Source organism: Impatiens glandulifera, chromosome 2 (genome assembly GCF_907164915.1).
Source record: "Impatiens glandulifera chromosome 2, dImpGla2.1, whole genome shotgun sequence".
NCBI classification, from domain to species: domain Eukaryota; kingdom Viridiplantae; phylum Streptophyta; class Magnoliopsida; order Ericales; family Balsaminaceae; genus Impatiens; species Impatiens glandulifera.
Window position 1 is genome coordinate 54,913,442 of NC_061863.1, and position 16,661 is coordinate 54,930,102.

General features: G+C 29.6%; 2 protein-coding genes across 5 annotated transcripts; one reads left to right on the top strand and one right to left on the bottom strand.

The window, feature by feature from the left end:
- The first annotated feature begins 1,127 nt into the window (after positions 1-1,127).
- On the top strand, positions 1,128-4,331 carry LOC124925421 (probable xyloglucan glycosyltransferase 12). The gene is made up of 5 exons (XM_047465417.1): positions 1,128-2,350; positions 2,427-2,735; positions 2,807-3,097; positions 3,191-3,304; positions 3,386-4,331. The coding sequence occupies exons 1-5, from the start codon at positions 1,550-1,552 to the stop codon at positions 4,013-4,015; spliced, it is 2,145 nt and encodes a 714-aa protein (XP_047321373.1). The 5' UTR covers positions 1,128-1,549; the 3' UTR covers positions 4,016-4,331.
- A 3,657-nt stretch (positions 4,332-7,988) lies between these two features.
- On the bottom strand, positions 7,989-11,033 carry LOC124927217 (transcription factor bHLH74-like). Of its 4 annotated transcripts, none has more exons than XR_007098395.1 (9): positions 9,853-11,033; positions 9,552-9,776; positions 9,399-9,464; positions 9,238-9,306; positions 8,920-8,991; positions 8,670-8,828; positions 8,505-8,589; positions 8,325-8,420; positions 7,989-8,214 (listed from the first exon to the last, which is right to left on the bottom strand). XR_007098395.1 is itself a non-coding variant. In XM_047467589.1 (8 exons), exons 1-8 carry the CDS (start codon positions 10,288-10,290, stop codon positions 8,395-8,397), a joined length of 1,140 nt encoding a protein of 379 aa, XP_047323545.1. In that variant the 5' UTR covers positions 10,291-11,033; the 3' UTR covers positions 7,989-8,394. The 4 variants fall into 4 exon arrangements, 2 of the variants coding, with proteins under 2 accessions (XP_047323545.1, XP_047323546.1); XR_007098396.1 differs by having other exon boundaries at positions 8,325-8,417; positions 9,853-11,031; XM_047467589.1 differs by having other exon boundaries at positions 7,989-8,420.
- Positions 11,034-16,661: the final 5,628 nt, after the last annotated feature.

Sequence of the window (16,661 nt, forward strand, 5' to 3'; positions counted from 1 at the left end):
TTAGGAATAATTATCGTCTCTTTAAAATCATTACCCATCATTTTTTTAAAAACTATTAGAAGAGTTTGAGATTAAATAAAGAAAACAAAATTAAGAGCTTGTATGATATTGTATTTCTTTTTATAATTTATCTAAAATTCAATATCTCTACAAGTTTATTAAATCACTCTTTTTATTTATTAAAATACTAAAATACTTTTTATTTAATATATTATTAATTCTCTTCTTATCTTATCTGATATATAATGATCATTAATTTTTTTTTTTAAAGTAAAACAATAAAGTTAAATAGAATATCATACAAAATAAAAACAAAAGTAAAAGCAAACAAAATTTAAAATAGTCAATAATTTAGTCAAAGAAAGTAATCAAAATTATAAACATAGAAGTTTATCTTTAATCAACATCTATCATTTAATATTTTAATTTGTACTAGACAAGAACATGTAATCCTAATAATAACTTTTTTGGGATAATAAATTCATTTAAAAAAAAATAAAAAATGGATTTGAGTAAAATGGTTAGACTAAAACATAACAATGGTATTAGAGATTAATTAGAAAAACATTAAGATAATTATTTAGAAAAGAAAGGGAGAGAAAACCAATCACAAGTACCTAAAATTTAACACTTTTTTTTTAGGGTTTTCTCTCTCCTCTATCTTTTTTTTATGTGTCTGTTTTAATCCGGTCTTCTCTTCTCCCGAATCTGAGGCTGACCTATTTCATCTTTTCTTACCGTCTTCCTTCCGCCATCTTTGTTTTTTCTACGAAGAAAGAAAGATTTGACCTTTTTTGATTTTAGTAGATTTTGATAATAGCCCAAGAAGAAGAAGGAGAAGATTATGATTTACCCATTCACGGTTTGAAACCTATTATTGTTGAATTGATTTGATTAGATACCATTTATTTATTTTTATCTTCTGTAAAAAAAAGGGAAAGAGATCCATTTTTACTTTCACTTTTTGGGTCTCTTGAGAGTCGTTTTCCTAGAATTACCTGCCCTCTGTTTCTTCTGTCTGTTTCTAAAGATTTTGAATTTTGTTAATGGGGGATTGTTATTATTCAATTCTTTCTTGAGAGAGAAAATGTAATAATAATAAAAAAGAAATGATTTTTGAGAGATGGGTCGAAATGGTGTTTATTGAAAGTTCCTGCAAATTTCTTTATCTTTTCTTTTTCTTTATCAATATCTCTCCTCCATCTCCATCTAAATCTCCATTGTCCTTTGGAATCAAGATCAAGACATCGTGTTGAGCTGTTATCATATTCCCTTCTCTCTCTATACCTATTTGTACTGGAATCACAGATTGTGAGAGCTTCTGCAAGCTGTATATCAATGGGAGAGCTTCTTCTTTCTACTTGTTCTTGTTCTTCAGCCTAATCAAATCTCTACCATTGTCACTGTAGATTGAAAGAAAAATAGATCTTTCACTTTTGCAGAGCTCTTTCTCTCTCTACTTCTTGATTTCTAGCTCCTGTGGGTGGGGGGTCAGGGACTAAAATCTCAAACAAATTGTAAGTGTGTCCCCCAAATCAGATTCTGAACAATGTCACCGTCTTTTGAATGGTGGGGTAAAGATACCCATAAAGGTACGCCGGTGGTAGTGAAGATGGACAACCCAAATAACTGGTCAATGGTCGAATTAGAAGCTCCATCGGAAGAAGATTTCTTTAACAACTCCGGCGAAGGTTCTCCGGAAAACAACCGTCGAGAGAAGACTAAAAACAAGAACGCTAAACAGCTAACCTGGGTTTTACTCCTCAAGGCCCACCGCGCAGCCGGATGTCTCACCTCGTTAGCTTCAGCAATGTTTGGCGTCGCCGCCGCCGTACGTCGCCGTGTTTCCGCCGGTCGGACAGACGAAGACGCGGATTTAGACGGAGAAACAGCCTCCGGAGCTCGAGCGACGGAGAATTTAGCCGTGAAATCGAGATTCTATTCCTGCATTAAGGTTTCCTTGTTCATTTCGTTGATCTTACTCGGATTTGAAATTGCTGCTTATTACAAAGGTTGGCATTTAGGGACGGATAATCTACAATTACAGTATCTATCTGCGTTAGCAACAACGCCGCTTAACGTTAAGGGCGTTTTTGTTTCGATCTATTCTACGTGGGTAATGATACGGGTTGAATATCTTGCTCCATTTCTTCAGTTCCTTACAAACGTATGCATCGTTCTGTTCCTTATACAGAGCATTGATAGATTGGTACTCTGTTTGGGTTGTTTATGGATTCGCATCAATAAAATCAAACCCATTGCTAAACAAACCCTAGCCGATCTTGAATCCAACGAACCCAGTTTCTTGCCCATGGTTCTCGTTCAGATCCCAATGTGCAATGAGAAAGAGGTAAACGATTTTCATCAAAAAAAAGTTTATGTTTTGATTCGTCGATAATTAATTGGGCATTTTCTTCATTTGTTAGGTTTACCAGCAATCAATCGGCGCTGTATGCAACCTAGACTGGCCGAAATCGAAACTGCTAATTCAAATCCTCGATGATTCCGATGACCCAACAGCCCAATTGCTGATCAATGAAGAAGTTCGGAAATGGCAGCAAGAAGGAATCAACATTGTTTACAGACACAGAGTTCTAAGAGAAGGTTACAAAGCAGGAAATCTCAAATCCGCCATGAGTTGCGACTACGTCAAGGACTATGAATTCGTGGCCATTTTCGACGCAGATTTCCAACCCTCGCCGGATTTTCTTAAACGAACTATTCCTCATTTTAAGGTAAAAACATCTATCTATCTAATGGGTCATGAATTTGAGATGGGTTTTGAGAGTTTTGATCAAAATTGCAGGATAAGGAGGAGTTGGGATTGGTTCAAGCTCGATGGTCATTTGTGAACAAAGATGAGAATTTGTTAACCAGATTACAAAATGTTAATTTAGCCTTTCATTTCGAGGTTGAGCAGCAAGTTAATGGGGTTTTCCTAAATTTCTTTGGATTTAACGGTACCGCTGGTGTATGGAGGATCAAGGCTTTGGAGGAATCTGGTGGTTGGCTAGAGAGGACTACAGTTGAAGATATGGACATTGCTGTACGTGCTCATCTCCATGGCTGGAAATTCATCTTCCTCAATGATGTTGAGGTAAAAAATGGCCTTTTTGTTTCTTTATTTTCTTGGATTCTCCTCTTTGTCTGCTACTGAAATCATCAATCATCTGTTTTTGATTATGAATAGTGCCAATGTGAATTGCCCGAATCATATGAAGCTTATAGGAAGCAACAACACCGATGGCATTCTGGTCCTATGCAATTGTTTAGACTTTGTTTCCCCGAAATTATCAGATCCAAGGTATATTCTTGTTTTGATTTGTTTCTTTGTTGATTGATTGCAGTTTGCTTATTTGAAATTGTGTATTGATTGATTATGCAGATAAGTCTATGGAAAAAGGCGAATTTGATATTTCTATTCTTCCTCCTAAGAAAGCTGATTTTACCCTTCTACTCGTTCACACTCTTTTGCATAATCCTCCCTATGACAATGTTCATACCCGAAGCTGAGTTACCTGCTTGGGTTGTATGTTACGTCCCAGCCATGATGTCTTTCCTCAACATTCTCCCGGCCCCAAAATCATTCCCCTTCATAGTCCCTTATCTTCTCTTCGAGAACACAATGTCAGTTACAAAATTCAACGCCATGATCTCCGGTCTATTCCAGCTCGGTAGCGCTTACGAATGGGTGGTCACTAAGAAATCTGGTCGTTCTTCCGAGGGAGATTTGGTCTCTTTGGTTGAGAAAGAACATAAACAGCATCCAAGGGGGAGCTCAGAACCGGATTTGGTTGAAATGAAAGAGGAAATCAAGTTACAGTTGGAGGAGAAAGCGAGAAAGAAGAAACATAATAGGATTTACACCAAGGAATTGGCTTTAGCGTTTCTTCTGTTGACGGCTTCGGCTAGGAGTTTGCTTTCGGCTCAGGGAATTCATTTCTATTTCTTGCTGTTTCAGGGGATGTCATTTCTTTTGGTTGGGCTCGACTTGATTGGGGAGCAGGTCGAATAAAAAACAAGGGTTTTTACGAGGAAAAATGTACAGGGTTTAGTATTTTCAGGTGATATAAAGAATTTTGGGGATTAATTGACGACTATTGTATGGTATGGTATGGTCGGGTCGGTTGATGGCGCATGCAGGCAATGGCGGTTGCTGTGAGATGTCGGACCACTACTACATTTAGGGATCGGGAGTATTTGGACATTATTGTTGAATTGAATGTATCATCTTTGTCTTTTTGATGAGAATTCTTTGGTCTTTTGGTTTATTCTTTTGTAAGGAGGATTTGTTCCCACCATATCATATTTTTTTAGCTTAGATTGGACACTTATTGCTTTTGATAGAGCAATAATTCAGATTAGATCTAGTGAAATTGTTGTTTCAAGCTATCAAATGGGATTATGGTGCATAGATTTCTTCTTTTTCTTAACAAAATCTTATTAACTTATTATTATTATGCAATTACATTAAGCACATAGAATATTTTGATTTGAATTTGTATTTTCATGACAGCTTTGCCCTTCAACACTATACTAAATAATAATAATATAATATTCGGATAAAGGTAAAAAAAGATGCGAATTTGAAAATTGAAAGGCCAAAAACGTGAACAAATTAATGGAGTTGTCGGGTCCATGAGAAAGATAGATAGAGAGAGAGATCTGAGTCAAGTTGTCATGTGATTCATTTCAATGGGAAGTGCCCTCCTTTGACCAACAAAAAGATAAATCTGATGTGCCCTTTGTTTCTCTCCATAAATGTGATTTTCATTCTTAAAATATCTTAATTTCAAAGTACTAAAGTTTAACATTTGGTTGGAGATACGATATCAAAAAGTTACGAATTCGATTCTTATTTAAAAATTATTAGATATTTAAAAAGATAAAAATTATTTGACAATTTTCATTTAAAACACTTTAAATTAGTTAGAGTGTTTGAGGGTAAATATAATTTTTCATATGTTTGAAACAAAAATTCAAACATTAAGGATTACCAAACAAGTGGGTGCACGACAGTCTAGATTCAATTCGATTAATAAGTATTAGAAAAATCAAAATAGAGATATATTGTATAGAAAGCACAACCACCCATCTATTATATATTAATTGTTATTATTGGAGTTGTTCTATTTAAATTTATCACATAAATTTTATGTTCAAATTAGTACATTTATTGTCTTTATGCTTCTGGTTGGATTTAATTAAGAATATATCCTAAGCTTGTTACTAATTTTGTGTCAAATATATAGTTTTCTTTTGAACCATTTAGCCTAAGAAGTTATTCAGCAAATCTAAATAAATAATAATAATAAAACAATGTAAGAAGGCCAAAATTTTAATAAGACTGTAAATATGGTCTGAATAAAGGATGAACAAAAGAGGATTAGAATGATGGAATAATGTTAATTACCTCACAAAACTAAATAAATAGTAAACATAAAACAGTAAACATATCACTTTTAATTCTAACACGACTAAAAACATTTCATAAATACGATAAACTCGATTAATTGAGTTACCCTAGTGGGTTATAAGTTTATGAATTGTAAGTAACTAAAACATTATAAACGGAAACTTAACCTTGGAAAATTCTTTGAACCAAGATGAACTAAATGAGCTAGAATGGTAAGTTCTTGGCATTTCTAAACCCTAGTCAAACAATTGGACCCAAGTCATTGACTAAATTTGATATAATTATAATCAGTCATGGTTTAAGTCCTTATATACAGATTATTTTTAGAAAAAAATAAATAATTATAAATGAATCAAACAAGGCCTAGCTATGGGAGATGCGGCAATTACGGCCATAACAGCAACAATTTGTGACCTTCTTTAATTCTCTGTAACTCCCCCTTATTCATCTCCCCTTAAATTCCGCAATAATATCATTTCAATCATTGAGATTATTTTTATTTAATTTTGTATCTTGTAGTGGTTTTTGAAAATTAATAATATTTAGACCTGAGCTATGAGTTAGGCTTAGTTTTCAATTCTATCATAATTGTTCATCAACCAAATAATTCAAATACACTTTTATTTCTTTTTTTTTAAAACTATATATTAATATCATTTAAAATATTGTTACCTGAAAAAACTCACAGTTTTTTATATATAAATTATTATTTTTATTTGTAAAATGTAAATTAGTGAAGTCTTTTAGATAATACTATTTTAAATTTTGTTAATAATTTCTATTATAATTGGGTTGCACCTTAGATTTGACTTTTTACCCATATGGGCTAAGGTTTAACTTAGACAGGCTCCGACCTCATAATATAAACATTAAAATTAAGAATATATAATAATTAACCTTGTTTTTCAAGTAGTATGACTCAAATAGTCAAATGGTTATATTAAGCATATTTTCTTCTTAGGAAGAAAGGATTTTTTTTTTTTCTTTAATGATACATTATTTTCATCAACCACTTAAAAAGAAGGGACCCAAAACCCAAAGGATAATTTACCTCAACAAAATAAAAAATATTTTGAATATTGAGATGTCACGTGATCCTATTTTTATTAGATTAATTCATAATTTCTTACCTAACATAATTTTATTTAAAAAACAGAAAAAACTTACCTGAGTTTAGTATTAAGACAAAACAAACATTTATCTTAATATCGGAATCAAACAACAAAAGAATAATTCAAACACGGAATAAAAGAAAATGAATACAACAATCAAACACTTAAAACAACAAATAGTTTTAACTCGCCTTAAAATTGATAAGTTGCATGACTTCATTATAATCAATTTAGACATAAACATCAATTTTGTTCATTCTTGAAAATTCGTCTTCGAATACGAATAAGAGAGTTGCAATCAAAACTAATGTTCCTCCAAACTCTATTAACATCACTTCGCACCCTAGAAAACACTCTTAAATTTAGTTCCGTCTAAACATGATAAACAACATAAACCAAGCAACATTTAAGCACATTCGAATGGAATTGATCACCATTTGCTTTCATAATAGCAACTTACTTAATGTACATCCACTTCTTAAGAAAATGGAGAGCCATTGACTTAGCAAAACTTTACCACCAATCCAATGAAAACCGGCAACACCCAAGCAAATGAATCAAATTCTCCTCCCTACTTTCACATAAAAGGCACTTTGTATCCAGAAGGTTCATAAATCGTTGAAGTCTATCACGAGTATAAATATTTCCTAAAAGGTTAACCACAAAATTAATTGATGTCTAGGAATAATCTTGGAAGACCATACAAAATGAAACCATTGAACAATGTACCCTTATCCCGAACAAGATCCCAAGCCAGTCTCGTAACAAACTTTCCATCATATTCAAATCGTCCAACTATGAGAATAGGCTTGATGAATTTTCCTTTGAAATAAATAAGAGAACTGAAATTGACATTAAATTACATTTTTATAACTTTTCTAAATATATAAATTGAATGATAATTCAATATCAATTCTTATTCAGTTGTCTCCACATTGTTTGTTTGAAGGATGGTCACTAATTTCTCCATCCTCATGTGGTTTCTAACATTTCATATCAATTGGGCTTATCTATTAACACTTTATGGGTACAAGTCTAAATTTGGATAAAAAAAACATACAGAACTTACTTAAATACATATTAATATTTGTTTCACATAAACCATGATGGAAGACCCAAATTGGCACCATGTATAACCTTATTTTTTTCTTCTGAATTTAAGAAGGTAACATTCATAACTCTTGAGTTGTGTAACATATTCCTTCTATATGAAAAAAATTGTACTTACAAAAACTTACAACTTTTTTTAACATTTCCCAAATCCAAATTTACCAATCTTATTTTCACCAAATAGATCCCTATTAGAACCATATGTCCAGCTCAATTATTATTATTATTAGTCCTACAAATATCATCATAATTTAATTTACCATAAGTACACTCATTTTTCAAACATAGGATCCTTCAACGACAATAAGAAAACGACAACGACACGACGGTTGGATAAGTTCGGGTATATATGGTTGGATGAACAAGAAGTATAGCTTATTCTTTTGAAAGAACTCCACAATCAAAGACTTAAAAATCATGTATTCTTTTACAACCGTAAAGAAAACACATCCTCGAAAATAGTAGTCCCCCAAATCATCTACAAGGCCATGCCAAACTCAAACAAACGAATTCATTCTCAGTTTTTCACCGTCTGAAAAACTGGTTGTACAAAGTTCAAGAATCTATCTTCATCTTCTGTTAAAACTCGAAGAAATAAATCAAACAAAAAGTTAGGAAGTTCATCATGATAATCCTATACAACTTCTCTTCAACAAATATTTCCTTTCCTTTAATTGTTGCAGTACCTTATATGTGCAAATCAACATAGACATATATGATGAATTGAACACCTTTTAATTAATTGAGTGAAAAATGTTATAGATCCGTCTTTGGGCAACCTGCATTCATTGATGAAATGAAATTAATTGACTTTAAAAAAATCTACAAACAGGAAAACAGATCATTTCAGGAAATGAAAAACACACCATTTGGTCCCAAGTTGTTGTTGATTGCTTGATTTGAATCAAATCCCATTTGGAGAAGATTGTGGAGATCATTGTCCCATATGTTCTACATAGTTCAAACAGTTCATTTCGTATAAACTTCACTATATTTTATTTGAAATAATTGATTACTACTAAGAATTTTACCTGAGGCATAGGTTGATGATGATATGGGATTAAACTTGGGCCACCTCCAGCCAAGTTTCCTGGTTGAATTCCGGGTGAATAAGAATGATGTGGGTTGTTGTGGTTCATCGACGGACCAAATCCAGGAACTGGAATGTTCCCAACCCGCGATTGCAAAATCTAAAATGAATGGGAATTATTTGTTAACAGTGGTACATATATCATGTTAGAGTATGTAAAGAGGTATAAATATAGGATGGATTTATTATACCTCTTTCGAAATAATCCTTTCGATATCAACATTCAGTTCTGGATTGACGGTTGCAAGTTTCATCGACAGAAACTAGAAATGACAAGCAAAAATGATCAAGAAACAAGATTCACATTCATTGACAACTGTTTTAGTAGTGAAATTTGTCATTTGATCACGATCCGGAAAAATCTACATTTGTTCTGTTTACCAAGAATTACAGTGATCTAAAATAGTTGAATCAGATCATGATCAAAAAATTGACAAATGTTAGTTTTCAAATTAAATCTCAATTCATATGATCGAGATGAGTTTGTGATAGTCACAAAGGATCAATACCTCGACTTGTTGCTGAAGCGATTGAACGTAGTTGATGATTTCATCTAGCATTACAGCTTTTCCAGTGATCTGAGTTGAGAGAAAGCAAAACAGAACTTGTAGATCAATCCATCATTTCAATTTTTAAGAATTTCAACCTTTTTTTCTCAAGATCTATCTACCTTATTGCAACCTGGAACAAGTTCTTGAAGCAACTTCATTCTTTCACTAATTCTTTCTCTTCTTACCTAAACAAAAGACAAGTTCCATGTTTATAGACTAAAAGAAGATGAACTGAGGTGTGATGAACTGATGATTAAGACAAAAAGACATACCCTTTCTGCAAGACTGTGACTATTAGTTGCCTGCCCTCTTCTTGCCCTCACATGAATGTATGAATCCTTAGGAGATTCACCATTATTGGGAATTTCTTGAGCTTTAGCCATTTGCTGTTTACCACGCAAATTCGCATCACTTTTGTTTCTCTTATCTTCTACTTCATTAGGGCTATTATCTGAATTCTCAATAGACACGTCTTTGATCTTCCTCTCCTCATCATTCTATAAACAAACAGAATTCAAGATTAAGTGAAAAATCAATCATTGAAATCAATGTTTCCTTTTTCTTATTCTTTACCTTAATGGAATTGAAAGGTGAATTGGGTTCCACAGCTTTCCGTTTTCTCTTTCCTCTAGGCGAATCCACCATGGCTGCTGCTCCTTCCGATGAAGGTTGCTTCTCTCCATGAGAGTGTGCACTATTCGTTGAAGTAATCTGATGATCAGATGGACCCATCTGACCACAACCATGAATACCAAAGGATCCAGCCATATCCGAGAAATGAGAAGGGATAGCCTGATTTCCCAGTCCGATTCCTCCGCCGCCGCCGCCGCCGCCACCGCCGTAGTCAGGTCCGAAATTGGGTATCGGGTTATGACCCATTTGAAGAAGTGGGTCCCAACCAGAAGCAAAGAAAGGATCGGCAGAATTTGAAGATGATTTAAACATGGAACCTGAAGATGGGCAATTCAGATGGGTATCACCGGTTCCTCTATCGTAATCCCCATTCCCCATTTCTTACTTTTTTTTTTCTTCTTTCTTTTTAAAATCTAGTAGATAGACCCAACTCTAGTTAGGGCAGAGTAAAAAAAAAGAAAAACCCCACAAAATTGGTCAGTGTAAAATCCCAAAGGGAAAGCTAAAGTTTGACCAATGAATAAAACTTGCTGGACTCAACAACAATAAGGAACAAAATGAACCCTACGTGCAGCTTTTATGGGGGTGCAAGAAGAAGAAGAAGAAGAGAGTAGTAAAAGCAAAAGGAGACTTCTCATAGCAGCATCCTATAATTTTATATTATTCAAAATAAAATAAAAGTAAAAGTTGTAAAATCCAATGTAAGCAGGCACATACGCCAGCTATATCTCTTCATCCCCCCTCCTCCATCATCTTCATCTTTCTTTCTTTCTTTCTTCTTCAACTTTCAGTTGTTTCAGGGCATCCAAGTACTAAAAAGCAGATTCTCTTTTCTTTTCTTTTTCTTTTTATCTCTTATTAAGCAAGCAATATGATGATGATCATCGATTCATCACAATTCATTGATAGGGGGGGGGAGGATTCAGAATCGGGTCAAGGACTGAAATTTAACAGAAAAGAAGCATCCAATTCTAAAATCTTTAAAAGATCAGAGCAGAGGGCAGAAGAGAACAGGAGGCAGAGAGGGTAGTAGGGTGGGGGAAGGAGCCCAGTGCTAGAAGGGCTAGAGAGAGAGAGAGAGAGAGAGAAAGAGAGAGAGGTTTGGGTTTTGCTTGCCTACCTGCCGGAGCTTAAGCAGATGACATGGTACCTCCCAAAATAGATTTTTAAAAGACAGACTAACCACTGCCAACTGCTACTGCCTCCTGCAAAAACCTAATTAATTATTCAATTATTAATATTTACTTTCTCACATTTATTAATTCATTCATTCATTATAAAATAAAATAAAAAGTCTTTGGCCTTGTTAGAAAATTAATATCAATTTTTATATTATATTTAACTTAAATAAATTAAAATATTGATCAAGCAGGCACAATATTCAACATATAAAAAAAAGGTCTATTGTTATTACAAGTGAATTATTATTTAGACCTAGATCATGAAACTATTATTTATTTATTTTTAGATATTAAGGATCAAACATTAAAATGTATGATATGCTTATCATTTTTTTTTTACAATTTTAATCATATCAAGCTATTCATAAAATAGATTAAACACTCATATACTATTTGATAAGAAAATATTCAAGTTGAAGTTAATAAAAGATTATTTAGTCAAAAATAACTCTTTAACTAAAAATGTGAAAATTTACCTTAAAACAGAAACAACTACCATTATAATAACTAATACAAATTTCAATCTTAAACCATGTATTTCAATATTTGAACCTCATAGAAATAATATTTCAACTACCCACGACAATAAGAAACACGCTATAATTACAATAAAAATTAATTATTTGAATTATTTAATCACTTAATATTCTCAATTACGACGCTTTAAATAAAAGTGAAAGATTATAAAATGTCCGAGAGGTATCGTTTTAGATTTCTACATAAAAACAAAAAAAAACTACAATTATTTGAATGGTCATTCTTAGCCATTATATCAAACTAGTTAGTTAGCATCCAACTATTGCTTTAGCTCTTTTGATGTTGGGTAATTTAAAATTTTATTAAGAATTTTTTAAATAATCAACCAAACTAATTCAATTAATTAAATTTCAAAATATCTTTACTTTATTTGTTATATTTTAAACAAACAATTCAACACTAGACATACTCCAAATAATCATAATCACTGAGGATTACCCACTACAAAAATAGAGTAGAGAATCAATTAAGGATTTGAATTTTAGATAATTGGATGAGTTAAATATTTAAAAATGTAAATGATGAATAAATTGAATAACAATAATTTATATTTAAGTTTTTTTTATAATATATAGAATAAATATATAAAATATATATATACTCTTTACAGTAAAAATGATTTGAATTGATACTTATTTATGGACTGTTTATAGTTTTATTTTTATGTTTTCACTAATATAAATTGTGAATATGTTGATTTCTTATATATATGTTGTGTTTTAATAGTTCTCATAATTTTATATAAAACTCCTTTTATGTTTAAAATTGTTTATATGTTTCTTGATTGTGCAATGATAATTTATATATCTTATCACTTAAATAGTCAATAATATTATATTAGAATACAAAATTCTTTTAAAATTTCATAATGTCCCACAAATTAGTCACTATGTGCAAAGATTATAAAGAAATTATTAAACTAAGATATTCATAATTTAATGAATTAACAAATTTTATAGGATAATTATCGAATCAATTCTGCTTAAGCAATTTTTATTTATTTTAATATAAATAGTCATTTAAAAAAATAAAAATAAAAAATTTATCAAATCAATTTATTACACATAAGAATAAGAATTTAAACATTTAGATAAAATAAAAGGTGGTCAAAATCAACCAAAAGTTCTTACCTCATTTTATTATCATAAATAAAATTAAGGATTTATTTGTTGAGTTTCAATCTAAATATCTACCATAATTATCATTGTCATGATTTTTATTTTATTTTAAATCGTTTTGAATTTTTCATATTTATTCTCTTAAAATGATTTGTTCAGACGTGAAGAGTCTGGAGACCAATAATTCAGAAGTAAAAAAAAAAAATTATATTTATAAGGGTTTGAATGAAAAAAATATTATCCAAATTATTAATATATAATTAAAATTTATTTCATAAAATTATCTCATTAAAATTGATATTTAATGATATGCATGCAATATATATATTTCGAAATAAATTTATAATTTTGTTTTTATTCCTACCTTACAAATCTGAATTTAGTTATCTTCAAACAAAATTTTCTCCAGAATTTTTGTTTTAAAATTTTCAAAATAATTGGATTATAATGAAAGCATTCTTTCACTATAATTTGGTAAATATGTTCCAACTTAATTATTTAACTCAATTTAGATTAATACATTTTTTTTTATATCAAATAGGTAATATTTTATTATCTCCCTTACTTCTTCTCCTTGATGTGTTTTATCATTTATGTAATGATTTCACAGTTAATGAGGATCTAGTTAAGCTTAATCTCTAAGATCTTGAGTTTTGTAAGTTTATTATATTTTTTTATCAAAAACTCACATATAACATATTTTATTTTTTTAATTATTAACTCATTAAATTATTATAATAACTCATTAAATTATTAAATAAGACATATTTCAAACAAACCAATATAAACACCAAATAACACACTATCATGCAAGCAAGTTACATGTTTTAAATTGAAATAGTATATATATATATATATATATATATATATATATATATATATATATATATATATATATATACAAAAATAGTATCCTATAGATCCTATAATTAGTCTTACTTTTATACAAATAATTATTAAATTTTGTAGAAAAGACACTTATAAAATATTTAAAAAATAATTAAATAGTTTCATAGTATATATTTTAAAAGGTCATTTTAAACTATAATATTTTTGTGATTGAATTATTTGAATAACTTGAGAAAGAGAAATATAATAATTGATGATAAAAAAATTTTTTTTAGTAAAAATACTTAAATGATATTAATATATATAAAATATAAAATAATAATTTAAAATAAATGATATTTTAACATTTTAGTTAATGAATTGAGTAATTTAATAGATGTAAAAAGAGTAAAATAATATTAGAGGGATTTGAGTATTTAAATAACACAACTCGAATAAGGCCTAAGCAAATAAATGTATCTAATTTATGTTTAATACAAATTAAAATATCAAACTCCCAAAATTCATTACAATTGAATGTTTTTATTTGTATAACTTTAATTTTACTAAAATGTTCAATATCTTTAATTATTTAAGTATATATTTATATGTTAATATAAGCATTTGCATTTTAGGACCAATATATTGTAGGATTGTAACACATATCCCCACTTATGAAAGGTTAAATAGACACCAGAAATATTTTATTTCCAAAGAATATATATTTTTTGACTGTATAAGATTCTTAAAATAGTCTTAACCTATAATCTATTTCAAACAAATCATTTAGAAAAACTTATATAACTCACCTTTTAATTATAATTGTTGGATAATCTTATATCAAACAAACAAGATTAGTTACAAATAATTTTAAAATAGTAAAAAAAAATGAAAAAGACATATAAGTGCACTTATAATTAACATGATCCATTTATTTGTTTATGGGCATGATAAGAGTGTTAGGTTCTTCCTCTCTTGAAGGAAAAGCCAACCCCAATCTCTCTCCTCTTTTTCCTTTTTTATTTTTTAATTTTTTAATTATTTATTTATTTATTTAATTAATTTTTTATTTTATTTAATTTTTTTTACTGACAGCCAACTATTAGAACAGGTCTCTCTTTGCTGTTACACACTCAGTGCCAACTAATTTATTTTATGAAACAAAATTATATGCTGCACCTCACCTCCATCATATCTCATACACCTCACCTATAATTATACATAGATCTATAAGATCATACTCAGAAAAGTGAGGGAACATGGTTCTTATTGTGGACAAGAGTGTATGCTAGCATTTACCTTTTTGGGTATTGGGCTTGTGTCAGTCTTTTATTATTTTATCCCATTAGTTTAAAACTTTTTTTTTACTTTGGGAAAAATGGAATCTAATCCCATAATTACCTATTTGTCCTTGTGCTGTTTTCCAGCTATATTAATCTTTATTTTTATTTTTTTATTTTTTTGGGGGGTCAAAATATATCCATCCGGTCAACATTTCTCTTCACGGTTGTGATCTTGCTGGAATTTCAGGTTTTATTCCCGTAATAAACGCCTATTTTTCTCACCTGCCCTACCAATCCTTTGCATCACAGACCACCCTAAATCGGTACACCTCTTTCAATTTTTTTTATGGAAAATTAAAGAGTGGTATTGAACACTATTTTTTTCCTATGAACTATTAATCCTTATATGATTTAACCCTAACCTTTTTTTTTCTCAAGACTAATTAATACTTATGCAATTTCAATTATCAGGAGAATGTTAAAAAAAAAAAACTAAACTCAGGACCTATAAACTCGGATTGCCATGTAAAATCATGCACGGCGTTTGTAGTAAAAAAATGTGATCGACTAATCTATATTCGATATAAAATTTTCGGGTGCGAAGGGTTTTTTTAACTCTAAATCATTCTCAACTTTTGGAAATTATTTTAAATAGAATTTAACTATATATTGAATTATCTTAATTTAATCTTCCTCATTTATTCATTGTAAGCCACTTGAGCTTACAATTTTTGATGAATCAATCTCATTATTGTTTGGAAACAAATTTTTGATTAGAATTTCTATCCAAATAAATATTTAGTGGTGTTTATATATTGATCAACAAAAATAAGTTAGGACTATAATTTTAGTACTCCTTACTTTGCAAATAAAAGTTTAAATGTTTAATTATTTCACAAATATTTTTATATTCAATTTTTACTTAAAATGTCTTAAAATGAAAGTAACTTCATAATTATATTATTATTTTGGATAATAAATTCAAGTTTAAAAAATAAAAATGTTGGAATTAGTTATAATATTTGATTAATACATGTAATATTTTAAATTGTATATTAGTTGTTATTTTAATAAATATTAAAACTTAATTAAAATGATTTATTAAAGTATAAATATTTAGACATCTATAGTGATATATTTGTGTAGAAAATAAATACAATTTATCATTTCTTTGACTAATCAAATAATAAATGATTCATTACTCATATAACCGATATATATCTTACATATTATATGAACCTCATTGGAATAGAGGTTCTTAAGGACTATAGATCTATAGGGTTGGAAGATCTAAATTCATATCAGACATTCCTTCATCAAATATTCAAATTCAGAAATAGGAGATTCAAGACCCATGAAAATTTAAAAGACGATTTCATGACCGTTTTCACTGTAAATTCATGTATGTTTATTGTTGTAACTATAGTTTATCTAAATTTATCAATATAAAATATTAAATCATAGATTTAAATAAAAAAACATTAGATTAAAAATTATAAAAAAAATACTTAATTTGTATAAGTTATACTCCTTACATTCTTTATGGGACATGTTAACCTTAGAAATTTTATTTGTTATTGAATTTTATCACTATTTCATACGTTAACCATGTATTTTGTTTTGGAGAACTGTGAAGAATAAGGTTTCTAATATCAAAAAGTCAACTAAAAAACAATTATTTTCTACTTGAATTTTAGTCTTCATAAATTATAAAATAGAAAGAAGTTATAACTATATATTTCAGCTCTTGGCCCCCAGCTTAAGCAAAGATAATTAATATTAATATCATAATTATCAATATA

What these genes read in the sequence shown, in the direction of transcription:
- LOC124925421 (XM_047465417.1), top strand. Translation starts at nt 1,550, where the DNA reads ATGTCACCGTCTTTTGAATGGTGGGGTAAAGATACCCATAAAGGTACG. An exon ending in CAATGTGCAATGAGAAAGAG is followed by an intron (nt 2,351 to 2,426) that starts GTAAACGATTTT and finishes TTCATTTGTTAG; the next exon opens with GTTTACCAGCAATCAATCGG. An exon ending in CCGAAATTATCAGATCCAAG is followed by an intron (nt 3,305 to 3,385) that starts GTATATTCTTGT and finishes TTGATTATGCAG; the next exon opens with ATAAGTCTATGGAAAAAGGC.
- LOC124927217 (XM_047467589.1), bottom strand. Translation starts at nt 10,290, where the DNA reads ATGGGGAATGGGGATTACGATAGAGGAACCGGTGATACCCATCTGAAT. An exon ending in TTGTTCCAGGTTGCAATAAG is followed by an intron (nt 9,307 to 9,398) that starts GTAGATAGATCT and finishes CTCTCAACTCAG; the next exon opens with ATCACTGGAAAAGCTGTAAT. An exon ending in CGCTTCAGCAACAAGTCGAG is followed by an intron (nt 8,992 to 9,237) that starts GTATTGATCCTT and finishes TGTCATTTCTAG; the next exon opens with TTTCTGTCGATGAAACTTGC.